Source organism: Anticarsia gemmatalis, chromosome Z, assembly GCF_050436995.1.
Source record: "Anticarsia gemmatalis isolate Benzon Research Colony breed Stoneville strain chromosome Z, ilAntGemm2 primary, whole genome shotgun sequence".
Taxonomy (NCBI): domain Eukaryota; kingdom Metazoa; phylum Arthropoda; class Insecta; order Lepidoptera; family Erebidae; genus Anticarsia; species Anticarsia gemmatalis.
The window spans coordinates 15,608,881-15,626,871 of NC_134776.1; the positions used below are offsets into that span (position 1 = coordinate 15,608,881).

The 17,991-nt window shown below is 34.8% G+C and overlaps 2 protein-coding genes across 6 annotated transcripts in view; one reads left to right on the forward strand and one right to left on the reverse strand.

Moving 5' to 3' along the window:
- Positions 1 to 328: 328 nt before the first annotated feature.
- Positions 329 to 6,535, forward strand: scu (hydroxysteroid 17-beta dehydrogenase 10). Its single transcript, XM_076135079.1, has 6 exons — positions 329 to 581; positions 1,006 to 1,170; positions 2,141 to 2,305; positions 4,238 to 4,366; positions 5,258 to 5,366; positions 5,953 to 6,535. The coding sequence occupies exons 1-6, from the start codon at positions 573 to 575 to the stop codon at positions 6,141 to 6,143; spliced, it is 768 nt and encodes a 255-aa protein (XP_075991194.1). The 5' UTR covers positions 329 to 572; the 3' UTR covers positions 6,144 to 6,535.
- A 5,102-nt stretch (positions 6,536 to 11,637) lies between these two features.
- The window catches only part of ftz-f1 (ftz transcription factor 1), a 72,928-nt gene continuing 66,574 nt past the window's right edge, over positions 11,638 to 17,991 (reverse strand). For all 5 annotated transcript variants that reach the window (XM_076135184.1, XM_076135187.1, XM_076135186.1 and 2 more), the window contains one exon: positions 11,638 to 17,140. Coding sequence is in view for 2 of the 5 variants with exons in the window: in XM_076135187.1 (XP_075991302.1) it covers positions 17,134 to 17,140 (7 nt within the window). In the remaining 3 variants the exon portion in view is untranslated. The remainder of the gene's footprint in view (positions 17,141 to 17,991) is intronic.

Below are 17,991 nucleotides of genomic sequence, written 5' to 3' on the forward strand. Positions count from 1 at the left end.
TCAATTAAAAAAGGAAAATAGAAAGTTTTAATTGGTTACCAATTTTATTATTAATATAGTTTTACTAACATAATAGTTAAATAGAATTCAACAATTATCATGTAATAGATAAATATTTATTTCGACTAAGTATTGACCAACAAGATTGAATAAAATTTAAACTATGTTCTGGTCATTAACAATTTAATCAAATCAAATTGGACAAGAATTATTAAATTAATTAAATTTTATTAACAGCAGTGTAGTCTTTTTAGGCTTCTGAATAATTTTAGAGTGCCTAGCGCAAATAAGTAAGTGTAATTTTTCACACATCCCTTCAGTCACTTTCAATATTTACAAATTCGAGTGACGCATGCCGGTTTTCTATACGAAAGTTCAGTAGTTCACAATTTCGACTGTTAATTACTGATAAGTTATGTAAAGTTATATAATGATGACTTGCTATGTACCCAACTGATACGATAATTTTAAATTGATTACGTAAATTTAGACTGATAACAGAAGTTTTGAAACTTCGATTCAGTTCTGATCTGAAATACTTGTTGATAAGTTTATAACCTAAAGTTATTAAAATGTTTAAAGTAAGTAAAGTTTTATACTACCCTGCTACAACCTATTTTTATTGATGGGTATTTGTGTGCTATTAGCGAAATATAAATAAAATGCTGAATTTGATAAAATTAAATGTTGCTGTTTACTTTTAGGTTAGAGCGCAGATATAATACCAATGCATTTTTAAAGATATGGGATTAACCGCGAGTGACTAGTTCGGAATTCGCAGTCTACACGTTATTCGGCAGACTACTTATTGAAAAATAAACAAAAATATTAGGATATCCTTCTATTTTAATCACTTCTTTGCATTCTTGGTCAGCTGATAATAAAACAGACTAACTGCTATGTGGCACTACGAATGCCTGCTATTAAATAAAATCACGCGTTTCTGTTACACTAATTCCTTACTTAGCATAATTATCAGCTGAATGGAGGCATTTCTGTTTGCAGGGTCTAGTTGGATTGGTAACTGGGGGAGCATCAGGTCTTGGCCGTGCTACAGCCGAGCAGTTGCTGAAGCAAGGTGGCCGAGTGGTATTATGTGACCTCCCAACTAGCTCCGGGCAAGAGACTGCAAAACAGTTGAAAGAAGATGCTGCGTTTGTGCCAGTTGATGTAAGTAAATATTCTTCATTGAAACAATGAATGTCCTCATAGACTAGCGAATTCCTAAGAAGTGGTAACTGCCTTTTAAAGGATGCTGGCGATTCTGGTAGCACATCTAGAAATAAAATGATAGTGACCAAACAAAAAAGAAATCTACTACTAAAACGTAAAACAGGCAACCTCCAATACAGGGCAGCCCGGCAGTAGTCTATGAAACATGCGGGTCTTATGTCTTGACAATATTTAGCCATGGTGGTAATTTCAATGAAACCAGTTTTCTGGGCCTAGTAAGTGAAAACTCAGTGGGATGGGGGAATCAACAGTTATTAAAATAGGAGCCCTTGTAGAAGCAAGTGTGGAGTAAGATAATGGTCCTTAGCTTTAATGCTTGGCCAAGTATATATAATATATATAATTTATTGTGTTTATTAAATTACTTGTTAACAGTTATTTTTCATAGATTGGTAGTATTAGCAACTTTTAAACTACAAAGTATTCTGACAATACTTAACTGCACTAAATGGATCACCTTATGCTTGCACAGTCAGATCCAGCAAGCAAGTTAGATTATAAAATGGACTTTGATAAAATTTACACCTATACACTTTGCTGAGCATTACAAATAGCATCAATGACAATAACATTTGAGACTTAATGTTTGATACGTGAAAACAGCAGTAATGATCTTCTGATCTGGAAAATATAAGAACTGACTGTTTTGTTACCTGCAGCAATATCTATTCCTGCTGGATACAGATTTTCTTAATCACTTTATAACGCATTTCTCTGTCATTAATGTGGACGTGTTGATTCTCTACAGACCACAAAAGGCGAAAAAAAAACTACTTATCAAATTCAACAGCTCAAACTGCTCAAATTAAATGCGCTCTGTGTCCTTAAACAATGAATGATTTGCAGTCTTCTCTCCCAGACTTTGCAATTTAAGTTATGATATTTCCTTATTTCTTTTCAACTACAGGTATCTTCCGAAAAGGATGTTAAGAATGCCCTCCAAACCACCATAGACAAGTTTGGACGATTAGATGTGGTAGTGAACTGTGCTGGAGTTGCTACTGCATCTAGAGTCTACAACTTCAAAAAGGATCAGCCGTTTGACTTGAAAATGTTCCAAAAGACTATTGAGGTTTGTATACCGTTAATAATTTGTTTTTTTACGTTTTCACATTTTCATGAAAGCTTTATGCCTTCAGAGTAACTAGCTGTCAAACAACACTAGATCTTAGACTATTGAAACTTTAATTGTATTTATACAGGGTGTCCCAAAACTCAACGATAATCCGAGACAGGATGAAAGGCCAACTCATACCAGTTCTAGGAAAAATTTAAAAAAAATTCCATGTCACTTAGTTCAGCAATAATAGACACTTTTCGAAAAAGTTGAAATTCCACACCCTTGATCGCATTTTCAAGTCCTGTGATCACCAATGTCACAATTTCGCTGTGTTTTTTTGAATTTCGTGATCTTCATTAAATATGCTATTAATCGTCAAACAAATTAATGCACAAAACATTGTTAATTTCATAAAAAAAGTAAAGTTTTAGTGAGTCATGGTTCACAAAAATATCGTTAGTTGACTTTGACGCTTCATATCGAAAAAAAAATGTACTACACTACCCTTGGCAAGTTATTTCAAAAGTTGGCGCATTTAATCAAGATTTCAAAATAGTATAACACTTGCCACTTTTCTTGCCATTAAAAATGTTATTTTTATTTGAACGAAGAGTATCCTCGCAGATGGATCGGACGCAGTGGTACAACTTTATGGCCTCCTCGTTCCCCGATCTAAATCTAGTAGATATTTTTTACTGAGAATGCATAAAAGAAAAAGTCTATTCAAAACCAATACAAAATCTATCAGAACTTAGCCAGAAAATTGACACAGCGTCAGAGGAAGTAAATGCAAGGAATTTTGCTTGACTAGTGAAAATATCTTTTGTACGCCGTTGCAGCGCCTGTATTCGTGCCAGAGGAAAGCAATTATTTTTAGTAAAGAAGTAATTGAATCAGTCCATAACCAATACTTAATGTAATAAACATAATAGGTAATCATAATAAAAAAAAAAGAAATTAACGAACCATCGTCCTTATTTAATTATTCTCCTTAAACTAAAGTAATTCCGAATTGTTTTCCTCTGGCACGAATACAGGCTCTGCAACGCCTTACAAAAGACCTTTGCACCAGTCAAGCAAAATTCCTTGCATTTATTTCCTCTGACGCTGTGTCAATTTTCTGGCGAAGTTCTGATAGATTTTGTATTGATTTCGAATAGACTCTTCCTTTTATGCATTCCCAGTAAAAAAATATCTATTGGACTTAGATCGGCAGAACGAGGAGGCCATGAAATTGTACCACTGCATCCGATCCATTTGCGGGGATACTCTTCGTTCAAATAAAAATAACATTTTTAATGGCAAGAAAAGTAGCAAGTGTTGCACCATTTTGAAATCTTGATCAAATGCGCCAACTTTTGAAATAACTTGCTAAGGGTAGTGTAGTACATTTTTTTTCGATATGAAGCGTCAAAGTTTACTAACGATATTTTTGTGAACCATGTCTCACTAAAACTGTACTTTTTTTATGAAATTAACAATGTTTTGTGCATTAATTTGTTTTACGATTAATAGCATATTTAATGAAGATCACGAAATTCAAAAAAACACAGCGAAATTGTGACATTGGTGATCACAGGACTTGAAAATGCGATCAAGGGTGTGGAATTTCAACTTTTTTGAAAAGTGTCTATTATTGCTGAACTAAGTGACATGGAATTTTTTTTTTTCCTAGAACCGGTATGACTTGGCCTTTCATCCTGTCTCGAATTATCGTTGAGTTTTGGGACACCCTGTATACTTCCATTTTGACTGGATTCTTGATATGTAGTGTTCATAAACTGAAGGAACTATCGTATTTGCCTTTATAGATAATACCTATGATGTGACCTCTGAGACAAGTATAGATTTTCATAGTTATTTGGTTCTCATTCAATAGCACTTTCATATTATTCCCATCCCTTTCATAGATTTCCAATCAATGTAACATTTTTCTTGTTGTAGATAAACTTAATAGGAACATTCAACGTAATTCGCCTGGCTGCTGGTGTTATTGGCAAGAATGCTCCCGATGCAGACGGTCAGCGTGGAGTCATTATTAACACAGCTAGTGTTGCAGCTTTTGACGGACAGGTAATAATATACTTACATAAGCTATTTTATCACTTTCGCATAGGCAATGAGAGTATAGGAAAAACGGTAGGCCAATGATCATGACAATATCACAAATCTTAATTCAAGACCACATATACACTTGTTCAAGAATGTAGTAGGAAATGTTGTAGGCCGAAAGTTGTGAGAGAGAGCATTTTTACTAATACTGGTAGATGTTTGGTCTACTTAATGCCTTCTGATAAATAATATGCATAGTAAACAATGTAAATAACGAAGTTAATAGTTTAAGCCTGTGTAATGTACATATATTTTAACATTCCCTTAGTTGTTTCTCGCTCAAAAAGGTTTTCTGACACTTAAGAAACATAAAGAGGCTGAGGACAAAAAAGACATTTAATTTTGCGGCTCTAAATTGGGGAAAAAAGGTGTAGTTAAAAAGTGTGAATGATTAAATTATAATCTTTACGATGTTATCTGTGATTAGATAAAGTTTGTTGTTTTTAATGTAACATACAGTTAATACATTTATTATTTATTTATTTAAAGTTAATACATTTTCCCCATGAGTTTATGCGGGCTTAAAAGTGTTAGCTAGGCATTAGCATGGGTAATACATCGTTACAAGCTCCCTTACAAAGTTGAGAAGGAGGTACCATTTCTAATCAGTAAGGATGAAAATAAATGTGAAACAAATAATTATTATTCATAGACAGAAATTCAATCTTACAACTGAAATATAATTCTACCACAAGATACAACAGAAGAACTTATGAAATAAAGTAAAACTTCTGTCCTTGATCGGCAAACATCGTGGATTCACCTTAAAGCATGAGAGGAAGCTTGTAAACTTCCTTTTTATTTTCACCTTTTTTTTACATCAATCTAACTCTTATTCAAATATAATTTCAGATCGGTCAGGCTGCTTATTCTGCCTCAAAAGCCGGTGTAGTGGGTATGACTTTACCCATTGCAAGAGATCTGGCAAAGCAAGGCATCAGAGTCGTCACAATTGCTCCAGGTAAATATTGTTACTTACTTAAAATTTATTGCAGGTGAAGAAACGCTCTAACCGAATCGACAACAAAAGCGATATGATTTGGTAGATGATATTAGGAAATGCGTGTGAACGGAAATTGGCATAATAGTGTCTGGGAGTGTGGCATATAAATACACTGGGTAGAGGTCAGCAGTGGAAAAAATTGGGCTGAGCATGATGAAAATAATTTAGACTGTATAGTATTTTTATTAACTGTTTCATTTTTATTCCAAACTAACAGAGATCTTTAATATTTGTCGTTATATTAGCCTAAAAGAATAATAGTGATATTGTTACTGAGATTTTGTCAGACATTTTCTTACGTCTTTTTGAATACTTGATATGAAATTGTGAAAATCAAAACTATTTTTACCAATTCCCGGTAAACAGAGTTTCTAGAATGTAGGTTTGGCTAATGGTCTTACATAAATTTTGACTTTACAAACTGTTTGACATACTAACATAAAATCGAGCCTCTTTCCCATAGGGGTAGGCAGAGATCAAAGAACGAAACAACTTGTTGAATCTATTTGAACTTTCCCTTAATTGTATGTTATTACAATTCCAGGTTTATTCCGCACACCAATGATGTCCAAACTACCTGAACCGGCAATCAAGAGCCTCGAAGCGACCGTGCCGTTTCCCTCACGGCTAGGTCATCCCCACGAGTTCGCGCTGCTCGTTCAGTCCATCATACAGAACCCCATGCTCAACGGAGAGACGATCCGCCTCGACGCTTCACTGCGCATGCAACCTTAGGTATGACTTCATATTACGTTTCATTATCGACAAGTAATGCTATCCGATCAACTTCAGTGTATAAAGGGCGTAAGTGGTTTTGTAATAACTTTTATGGAATACTTTTTTCTTATGAGCAATTATTTGTGTTAAGAAAGGTGCTTGTTAGTATCATGTTAGTTTTTTTTGTGATTTTACATTATCTTTGGTTTTAAAAACTATTTGAAAGGAGTATATAGTGAGGTATGGTTTATAAATGCGGTGGATAGTAGAGTTTACTTGGACATTTTGAAATAGGCTGTATAATTTGTATATGTTGTAGAATAGTTGGCAGTAATTTTAGTACTTAGAACTGTATTTACTACTGTTATGTATATCCTATATTGAACAAAAATAAAATATTTTCATTTTAATATACATTTTATTTTAAATGTAAGTATTCCGATCCTGTTCCTATATATAAATAAATAAATATCGTGGGACAACTCACACACGGTCATTTGATTCCAAACTAAACAGAGCTTGTACTATGGTAACTAAATAACTGATAAACATACTTATATACTTCTAAATACATACTTATATAGATAAATTAACAACCAGGCTCAGAACATATTATACTCGTGCTCATCACACAAAGATATGTCCCGGGTGGGATTCGAACCCACCACAGGCGGCGCTACGGTTGTTGCGTTATTTATATTCGTTCTGTTCAAATACTGTGTTTGCTGCTCGATACAAATACTCTATTCCACATTACAAGCCGTTAGCCGTCGCTTGTTTGGTCACTTTGCGTTCACAACCGGCATTTATCAAACATGCCATTGACTACATGGACGAGAGCAGCGGCTTGTAAATTTGCAAATCGTTCTTTACAAAGAGGAAAGTAACTGCTATTGTTAGCAGGCAATGTAAAATAACTACTATTCCAGACGCTTGGTTAAGTCCAGCAGATGTCGTCCTGCTGCAGGGATGGTACCGAGAAAAGTGTTCAGGATATAATAACCCCGATGAGGAACACCCGGATGACTTGCCCGAATTCGTGTAGAAAGACTTGCATAGGTTGCTCCCAATCACGTTCGACGTAACCAGGCTACTTAAGAATATAACTACCCTAAAAGTGGGCCTGGCCGAGTTTCGTACTCTACAACTACTCGATTTATGCCTGGTTTCTGAGGTTGATTTAGCGGTAGTTTATCTATTCAATAGCGTTTTTTTTTTATATGAGTTGCAACGCTATTGAATAGATAAACTACCGCTAAACGTACCTCAGAAACCGGTGGTGAGGAGAGTATTTGCGTGTGAAGACCAACTATAATGTTGGGAGTCACGTCCCACCACAAACCTCAAGTTGTTTGTAGTACGGGTTCCAATATCAGCTGTAAACCTTTCTCAAAGTACAGTTTTTGCCGAAGTTTGTTGTGTATGGCCGTTTCCGTGGCGATATTAGTTAGTTAAACATGTGTTACGTGTACTTAGTGTGCAGCAATTAGAATATTAGTTTAGTTCAGTATTAGTTTATACAAAGTTCAATAATATTTATCTAGGTAGTGTTATAACATATATTTTATTTTTTTAGGGTAAGGTTCTATCTATGTCTCTAAGGATCTAGGGGCAGGCGTGCCTGAAATAAAGGATAAGTATAAAAAATTTAATATATATAATGTATTGTAATGTTTATGTATTAAGTAAGAAGGGTTTAGTAAAGTAGTAGTAATTCGTAGATGTATTAGTAAATATTGTATAAAACAGTTGACTGAAAATATTTTAATCATACGATTTAGAGCGTGGACCATTATTTACATTGTACTTACGGAAGTTACTTGTTTTATTTAAGTAGCTCTGTTTTAAATATTCGACAAAAACGTCATATAAAAGAGAAACTGGAAGAAATTAATGCCTAATGTGTCGATAGTAATTTTAACCGCTTAGGTGCAGCGCAGACTGTCGACTATCCGTGACGCACTTTTTAGTCTGTGAAAATAGAACCTATGCAATTATATGCAGTAATGCACACAACGCGCAAAAAGTCCGGCGCACATAAAATCGGTGTAATTCGTGCAGACCGCACCGCGCCGCGCCGCGCCGCTTCGCACAAAAAGTGTGTGAAAAAATTACATTTTAGTAGGCAATCTGCATTTGCTAGGGGTGGACGTAACGCATGCGATCATGGCGCCAGAGGTCGATGTAACGATATTAATTCAATAAAATAATACTTCGCGATCTCTGCACGATTTCCATAGCGTCTACGTCCCTACAGCTCTGCCGACAGAATGATCGAAGATGTGCGTCGTGTGCGTTGAAAGTTGAAATCCGTGAAAAATCCGCGACCGACTTTTTGCGAGCCATGCAGACTTTTTGAGCGCCGCAGACTCGATCGCACAAAAAGAGTGCCGTCTGCGCTTATAGGGCTAATCTAACTTAAGACAAAATGAGCGAAAAATAAATACAACTACCCTCCTTTGCGTCGCGTGGTCGCGTAAAACGTTGGTAAAAAGCCAACATCAATGGCGACTTATACCGGAATTTAATGAAGATGAGGGTAGAGGGTTCCGTACCCTATGGTTACTTTGACAATGTCTATACCTTCGTGCGTTAACTTGTTACTGTATAATAATGTCCTATTAGCTGATATTCTGCTACATTCTGGCTGATTCTGGTAGCCGGTTTCATTGCAACTAGTCAACAGTGCAGCATTTTGTTTCGTGTCGTCGTCTGTGCAGTCTTCATTGTCAACTTCCATACCCCGGGCAAATCATAAGATTAGCTTGACAGAAAAACTTATAATAACATTTTTGGTTCGATCCTGAACTCGACCCAGCGGTACTATAGAAACAGTCCCTTCTGATAATGGAGAATGTTAACAAATTTTGATTATTAGCACTCCATATTCTCGGTTAAAAATAAAAAATACTAGTGAAAGAATTACTTTGATACGTCAATTAGTTTCCGATTTATAAGTAAAACAAGTTGTAACCGCCGTTGACGGTTTGACGTCATTGTACATCACGCTAAGTCTGGCTCACACAGTCCTAAATAGTAATATTTACTATTATTACACTATAAATGTAACAAGCGGACGAAAACACAACAAAATACTGCATAAGCTAATACTTCTATGGCTGGAGACTTGATAATAAGCGGGACGCGGTCCGCACGGCGCGGTGTAATATGACGTCACGCTGTTAGCAGGACTCGATATTTTTCGAAACTTTGAATGCTTGTAAAATCAAAACTACTTGGTATTTTTGACTAAAACAAAAACTAGTTTGCATGTTCATGCACAGGCTTTACTGAGTCAAAATTTAAAGCGATTTGGCATACCTAGTAACATTCTCCATTATCTCGAGATATCTATTGCTACATTTATGTACGTCAGGCTGGCCCGGCCCCATGGAATTTAATAATGAGATTGTTATCAATCCAATGTACCCGGGTATACTAATATATGTAACACCTTCATTTTCAATGTAACTCTTTTTAAAAGAAATTACGTGCACTTCTTAGTGGCCGGGCCAGCCTGACGTTTTCAGCCCGGCCACCTTGTTTCCCACTAATCTACAAAAAATACTGGCAATATTGTGCTACAGATGAAATGTACCCTATAATTTATGCATATGTAACACAAAATCGAATCCTAAAATGCAATAGCATACGAAATATTAGCGGTTGCAGGTGGCCGGGCTGAAATTATTTCGTTAATATAAAACAGTAAAACTGCAACACCTACCAAAAACTAATACCAGTACATAATGAGATATAGAGATATAGAATACATGTAACGCTTTCATTTTAAATTATAATACATATTTAGAAAGAATAATATTGAAAAAATAAGAATAATAAATTAAAATTATGCTAATATAATTATTACAACAATTCTTAAATAAAGAGAGAACCATAGTTCTTTCAGTGGCAGCTAATGGAAATATAGCTATGTAGTATATATAATTTAACATAATATTAAAATCACAGCTAAAAATCACAATGTTAACTTGTATTTATTAAACGTATGCATACGTTTAATTATACAATTTTAATTGAAAGTTTTCAAAACTTTAAATTCAAAGTTGATGTAAAAATCATTATGAAAATCTGTGATTTTTTAGGTACCAAGGTATAATAAGTATTTAACCAAAAATTATCTTCTAATATTCTGAATGAATGAATGTTCGATGTTAAGGTAATATTGATATTACTATAATTTTTTGATAACTGTGTTATTATCAATGTGTAACCTTTTTTTACATTATTTATAATTAACAATTGTTATAGTACCTAATTAATATAAGTACAAATGTTGTCTAACTAATTTCAAAAATGATTATTAAAAAAATATGACAATTACCAATTTTGTTTCACTCAACAAACCAAATGTCCTGAAATTAGTTAATAAATGATAGTCACTCTTCGGCAAGTTTCTCAGATTTTGATAATCTAGTCAAACAGAAGGCTTAAAGGTATACGACTAAAACGAAACGAATGTAACTTTCATTTCATATCTGTATCAGGTTTTACTGTACAAATTGGCATAAGATTTTAGGGAATATTACCGCTTTTAGGTGGCCGGGCTGAAATATAATTTCAAGTGATTATTCTTTCTAAATATGTATTATAATTTAAAATGAAAGCGTTACATGTATTCTATATCTCTATATCTCATTATGTACTGGTATTAGTTTTTGGTAGGTGTTGCAGTTTTACTGTTTTATATTAACGAAATAATTTCAGCCCGGCCACCTGCAACCGCTAATATTTCGTATGCTATTGCATTTTAGGATTCGATTTTGTGTTACATATGCATAAATTATAGGGTACATTTCATCTGTAGCACAATATTGCCAGTATTTTTTGTAGATTAGTGGGAAACAAGGTGGCCGGGCTGAAAACGTCAGGCTGGCCCGGCCACTAAGAAGTGCACGTAATTTCTTTTAAAAAGAGTTACATTGAAAATGAAGCTGTTACATATATTAGTATACCCGGGTACATTGGATTGATAACAATCTCATTATTAAATTCCATGGGGCCGGGCCAGCCTGACGTACATCTACATTTGAGTCTGTATTGCAGACTTAAAGCTTACTTACCTCAGAAAGAAACATCTGCTGCGCGTCACTGTAGTGTTCAAAAACTTTTAGGTTTTTTTTTATGGTCCACCTTAGGATGAAAACATACCTGACATGACTCCTATTTTATACAATATCGGATTATTTTGTGTCCACAAGACGGATCTTCATGTTTCGGCTTGTTTCACCGCACCGTTTCATTTAATTTACCACTTATCCTACCAGTATCATCTATGCATTAACCTCTTGTGCTCTCATTAACGACTAAAGCTCTACAGTTACAGCATGGCTAGTCTGTACATGAGTGACCTCTAAACATACTTACGTGGGGTTGCTAAATAAATACCTTTCGGTAGCTTGAGCACTTTTGACGGAATATTAGCAAGTTATTTCATATAGTAGGATGGATATTTAATATGGGATAAGGGGTGTAATGAAATAAAATTAGATTTATTTAAACGAAAATATCATTTATTTCTACAATAACGGGCGGCGGCGCGAGCGCGCGCCCTGCCGCCTGCGCGTACGTGCGTCTCACAATATTTATTAATCACCATGAAAATAAATACATTGACGATGCTCGGGCGACATCTCACACCGCCTCACATATCATCTATGTTGCCATCTAAAAATAGATCATTGTGTTTTAAACTTAATGACACCTCTAAACAATATTGACAATAAAAATAAGTTTAAAGATTTAGCGACAACAATAACTATTATTTTATAATGTATAAAAGACGCAAATGTGAGGTAATGACACGGTACATATTATTATTATGTGGTTGTGGTAGCTAATGTCGGTTGCTCCACTCTAACTGAACAATATCAGTTGCGTTCGACGACGCGGCGACGACTCGGCCACGGCGCCACCACGACGCGGCCACGAGGCGGCGACGCAGTGGTGACGAGACGTCGCAGTGAACAACACTCGATCCGTAACAGATGTGTAATAATTAGAAGGTGCCGTGACAAGTTCACATTTTATAGTTATTATATCTATTATAATGCAAATATTATTTACTACCGATAAGTGATGTTAGCAGTGATGTGCTGTTTAAACGTCTCACGTTTAAAAAGGGCTAAGTTAAATAGCGAACACTCGTTCAGTTAAAATAGGAGCAGCCTCACAACAAGCCTACGTGGCTGAACATTGTTGGGTGTACTTATGTTATTACATAATAACATTAATAACTATGATATCGGCCGGGGGACCGAGATGCGAGGCTTGTGTTCCACCAGTGGCACGGCCGAGTAGTGCCGGGTACAGGGCTCCTTGTGCTATATGTATTCGAGCTGATCACTCATGAGCGTACATAAACCCCGCCTCCCGATTCACGACCTCACCACCATCTCAAACAGTAACACATAAATAGCCATAATATCTATGGTATCAGAAGATAAAAGATTTATTTAAATTTATAACAGCAAATGCGATATTGCATTGGTATTTGCCAGCCCCACGTTTTCAGATACAACAATAACCATTTAAGATGAATGAAAACTGTAAACCTCGCCCTATCTATATGTACAATTGATAAAATAGAACTAACACGGCGCGCGAAACAAAGTTAGGTGCAACAGAAATTATCACTTAGGTACTTAAGATATACAGCTAGTATGAACCCTTCAGGCTGAGGCCTGTCGATTCGCTCAAATTCACATCCTCACATAAACTTAACCACGAGAATACTATACACATACTAAAGTTAAACAACATCGACTGAGATTAATCCTAACTTATCGTTAATGAACAACAAAGTGGTAAACTTACAAATTGCAACGCTTTTGTCTACGCGCGTCACATAGCGTTACGTTTAGCAATATTTTGGAATGTGTGCGACGCGTACATACCTATCGGCAACCGATCACTTAACATAGTTATTATCGTCGAGCAAAGCATGAGATGATGAAAGTAATTCATGCAAGTGAAGCGAACATCGCCACCGGACTAGCCAGTGGGCCGCGACCGCGATATTGTATGCAAGACCGGGTACAGATACGTTACGCTGCGCGAGCGAATCTGAGCGAAATAACAGTGCCCGAATCGAGCCTAGCATCGCGCTCCCGTGTGCCCGCGCCCCTGGCCACGGCGCGCCGCGCGCGGGCCTCAGCCACGCGGAGGGCGCGCGCCACGGGAGGGCGGTGCGCGGCGCTGCGCAGTTGTATAACTATAGCTTAAATCTAATTGAACTCAAAATTTACATTTATATAGAACACTCATCGTGTATCTTAACATTAAAATACTTATCATATTAAATCATAAATATAGATATTACTTACATAACCGCTAAAATACAACTTTATGCTGTATGTTACAACCTAATCTTAGATGTAAATAGTAGGTTTAGATTTTAATAGAATAGATTTTATAAATTCAAATCATTAAATATTTAAACGAATCATGATCATTGATTTAATAAAAAATGTGAAAAAATGATGATAATAGATGTAATAGCAAATTAACCGACTAACGAATTAATAATTACGAACACTGGCACCTTAATATTGAACCGTTTATTGTCTAAGACCGTTATCGAGAAAAGTAAGCCTGTTTTTGATTCGTGCTAAAGCGTTGTACTTAAAATTTGGATCGGGTACATAGGGTTATAGGATCGACTCATCAAACCTACGCTGTTCTGTGCCGGGACACTGCGACAGCCTGCACCCTGTTCGATCACTTCATTAATGGCACATGACGATGTCACTTAGCGCTTTCTCGCCACTTCACTGAGGAAGACTACATGACTATACATTTGATAACTATACAGGTGTTAATGTTACATTTACCTTCATTATATATTACCATTACATAAAAATCTATATTATATCTTTCCAACAAATTAGCCTGTTATAGTTCGAAATATAAACAAGTGTCTGATTTCATATTTATAACGAATATAAATTTAACATAAATTATAAATATGAATACATAAAAATACATGTACATATTTCATAAAATGTACGCATGTAGTCGCTCTAGGTAATATTTTACGATTCCTTGAATTAGAAACATGAATGCAGCATGAATAATATATCTATCAAAATAATACTGTATATCTAAGCAAAAATATCCATGTGAGTGATTTAAAATATGAATATTTAAAATGGTAACATGTTTGGTAAAACAATGTTCATAAATCTAATCCGAGGAATCAATATTGAGGTATAAACGGCTTCCAAACTAGTGGTGCTAATGTTTTGTTACTTGTCTAACACGATATTATAAGAGTTCTTAGTTGATCGATTCACTCAATCGATTCTGTCGATAAACAAGGTCTATTTTAAAGCTGCACTGGACAAACGGGTGAATTGGTTTAAAATTGGTCACAATTTATCTCTGTGCCGCTAATATACGAGCAAAATATATGACCCACACCGTCTAATGTACTTAACTATGTCATACCATCACAGATCAGCTTTGCCTTCAATAAAGCGTCTAAACTCTGGAAGCTTCGACTCACTGCAATCCTCTCGGATTACATCGCGCTAGTTTAATGTGCGACGGAGAACTGTAGTGATACTACTGAAGATTACTTTGGATTAAGGACGACCATTTTAAGAACAATCACAGGAAACAGTACCCATAAAAGCATATAAAATTCAATATCATGTCGAGTTCCTTCAATGAAACTCGCACCTCAATCGTGCTTATTCCAAACAGTATCTTCACAAATCTAGCTTCCTCATATACCTACAATGTTAGTAAAATGTTACGCTTTAAATACATAATATATATATAACAAGACGTACACACGTGTGGAGTTTCTAAACTGATATACTGGTACTAACTATTTACAAAGAATTATGTGGTCATCGTTAAAAAAGTGTTTAATGAAAATGTAGTCAATACGGCAAATAACTTAAACGAGTGCCACAGTTGTAATAAAATGTTTAAAAAACTTTTAACAGTGATCAAAGAAAAACAAATATTATTTGTATATTTTAAAAATTGTACCACAACAATGTTTCAAGGAACTTTTTATTCAAATTGATTGTTTTTATTTATAGAACTGATATAACATTCATTATATTGTCAGAAATCTACGTTGGATCAACTAATTTGCCTACGGAACATTAATTCGTGTAATTTTGTAAAGCAATGTCATGATAATTATATTTAATTAGTGCATCTGTGTATCACTGGACGGTATTATAGATAATATACGGTGCCATCGTTTTGTACACATAAGAGCTTAGGTAAAAAACTAAGCCAAAATAATGGATAAAATGATCACTCATAATTTAATATCTACTCGTTGACGTAGCCCTACCTATACGTTCGCACTTGGTGCATTGACATTACGTTAAAAAAATTATCAATATAAACATTCACGTTTAACACAAACCACATCACAATTTGAATTACTTAAATCATTCGTTACAATACATACGGTAGCCGAGTGTATTTAGAATAGCGCCCACCGTATCGTTTAATCTACTCGCTGTACGGAGATGACACCTTGCCTACAACTACATACGTTCTCCATTATATTATTATTAAATCTGCCAAAATGTCAAAAGAAACTAACAACAAATGGGCCGTGTTTTACTACCAAATTGACACCATTATAAAAAAAAAACGTTTTCAAATTAAATTTGTAACGTCGTTATGCAAGTTTTTACAAACATGATAACATTTATATTCAATATTATGTATAATCACTTCCACTTTAAAAGTAGATCATTACACTTGTTTTACGTACGCTACTATATTATTTGTTAGAAAAATACGAAATCATGTACTTTCAGTTAACATATTATATATGTTAATAAAGAACAATATGTTTTATATAAAAATACATCGTCTCCCTCGGCCATCAGCCGGTAGACGCTAGTACCCATATATTTTAAAAATCTATGATTTTTAAGGCTTCTTGCACGTATGTTGAGAAATATTTTACATAATTACACAATTATAAGTAGAGTAAATCACTGTAAATGTGCTACTATGTTATTTACAAGGATTATATCTGATTTTGTACTGGTATGGCCAATAAAAACAATGTCTGATTAATTTACAACATTCAGATAAACATCTTAGGGAACAACTGTAAAATTTTAAACATGATTTAATTTGCGAATAATATTTTTACAATTTTATAATATACACATAGACAATTTATTTTAATTTCAAATATTAACATTTGATAAAATTTCTGCAATACTTCAATGAAGCCAATATGTATGAAGTTCGCGCCAACAGCAATACCTTCACACCCGTCAACTAACAATCACACACACACCGCGACAATCGAACAAGTAAGGAATTAACTCAAATGAATACCGGTGAAGATACCTAGTTCCACGAACAATCAAATGTAAAGTGCATCAAAGTCTTAAAAAGAAGATATTATATCGTAAATTTAATAAGTAACGTCAAATGAAAGAAAGGCGGGCATTCCCGTTGCGTAGCGCGACTCGAGCCCGACCACAACATATTGGATGTACGTATGGTACTGAATACAACTAACTATTATAATTATATTACACATAATGATCATTTTAACTAACATTAAAAACGGTTTTCATCAAATTTCTTCGTTTATAATCACAGACACTTTCCTAAAATATGTATTGTAATATTTCCCTTTACTTACGCACCGGAGTTAAAGAGAACCTAGTTATTTTATGTACTTACTCAATTTTGAAGTAACACGATATAGACTGCTAAATAAATTAACCATAGCTACACAAGACTGGTGTATAATATTTGTATATTATTTTACAGACAATAGGTAGATAAATATTTGTTTTATCTGTATCGGACTAGGCACGCGCGGCACCGCCGGCCGGCGCTCGGCGCAATAACTTAATAAATTTGATAATCACACACCAAGTTATAAACTAAAACTAACTAATAAGTAAAGTTTGTTGCATATTCTATTTGATGTGGTGTCGGGAGCGCTTGGCGCTTTTGTGGTCTGCTTCTCTTGACTGGGACTTCAAGATCTGAAAACAGAAACGATGCACATGTTTTACAATTCGAATGTGAACGGAATTATTCCCATATACCGACCCAAAACAACAACCGACCGAGTCGTGACATATACGCTCATGGAACAGTTAGTGTCGATGTAACGAAATATTCACGTGTACCACGTATACGTCACGTCTCGGTGCTCTCAATCAATTTGTAAAGCCTACTGCGATACAATTAACACCCACGGGTTAAACTATAATAAATTGTAACAGATAAAGTGCCAAAGCGAAATTAGTGTGAAAATAAGAAAAAAATGAAATAAATTGTCGCTTCTTTAACCAGGTGAATTATAAATTTTGATACCTCGTATTAGATCGGTTAATATTTTTGAAAGATGCGCGTGCGATTAATTCCGCTATTGATTGTTTCTCAACACTTGAGATTATGTTTTGTTTTGTTTGCAATATAAGTGTTTTTTATAAGTTATGGGGATACATCGTAATTTTGATTATTAAGTTTTTATTGCATATATTTTCTTTTACCCAAAACTATGTATACCGTTTATTCTCTCATAGTTCTTTTTGTTCTAAGGCATTCGTAACATTTTGTCCTTGTTTTTCTATACACATATTGCTTGTATTTATAATCTGCTATAAAATATTTTATTTAAAAAGATACTAAACGAACATAACGCCATTTCGGCATTTTTGCTAATAATCTTCTTTGAAGTCTAAAGTAGTGTGTAAAGATATATAGTAGAAAACGTATACAGAATATGGTTGGCCTTTTTAAAAAAAGACCTCTTAATCGCTCGCGCATTATACACAACATGTGTGATTTATGCCAATAGACGTTAAATGTCAAAACCGTGAAATCCATC

Excerpts from the sequence above, each read along its gene's own strand:
- scu (XM_076135079.1), top strand. Across the intron at positions 4,367-5,257 it reads TTGCAGCTTTTGACGGACAG|ATCGGTCAGGCTGCTTATTC; the intron begins GTAATAATATAC and ends ATATAATTTCAG. Across the intron at positions 5,367-5,952 it reads AGTCGTCACAATTGCTCCAG|GTTTATTCCGCACACCAATG; the intron begins GTAAATATTGTT and ends TTACAATTCCAG.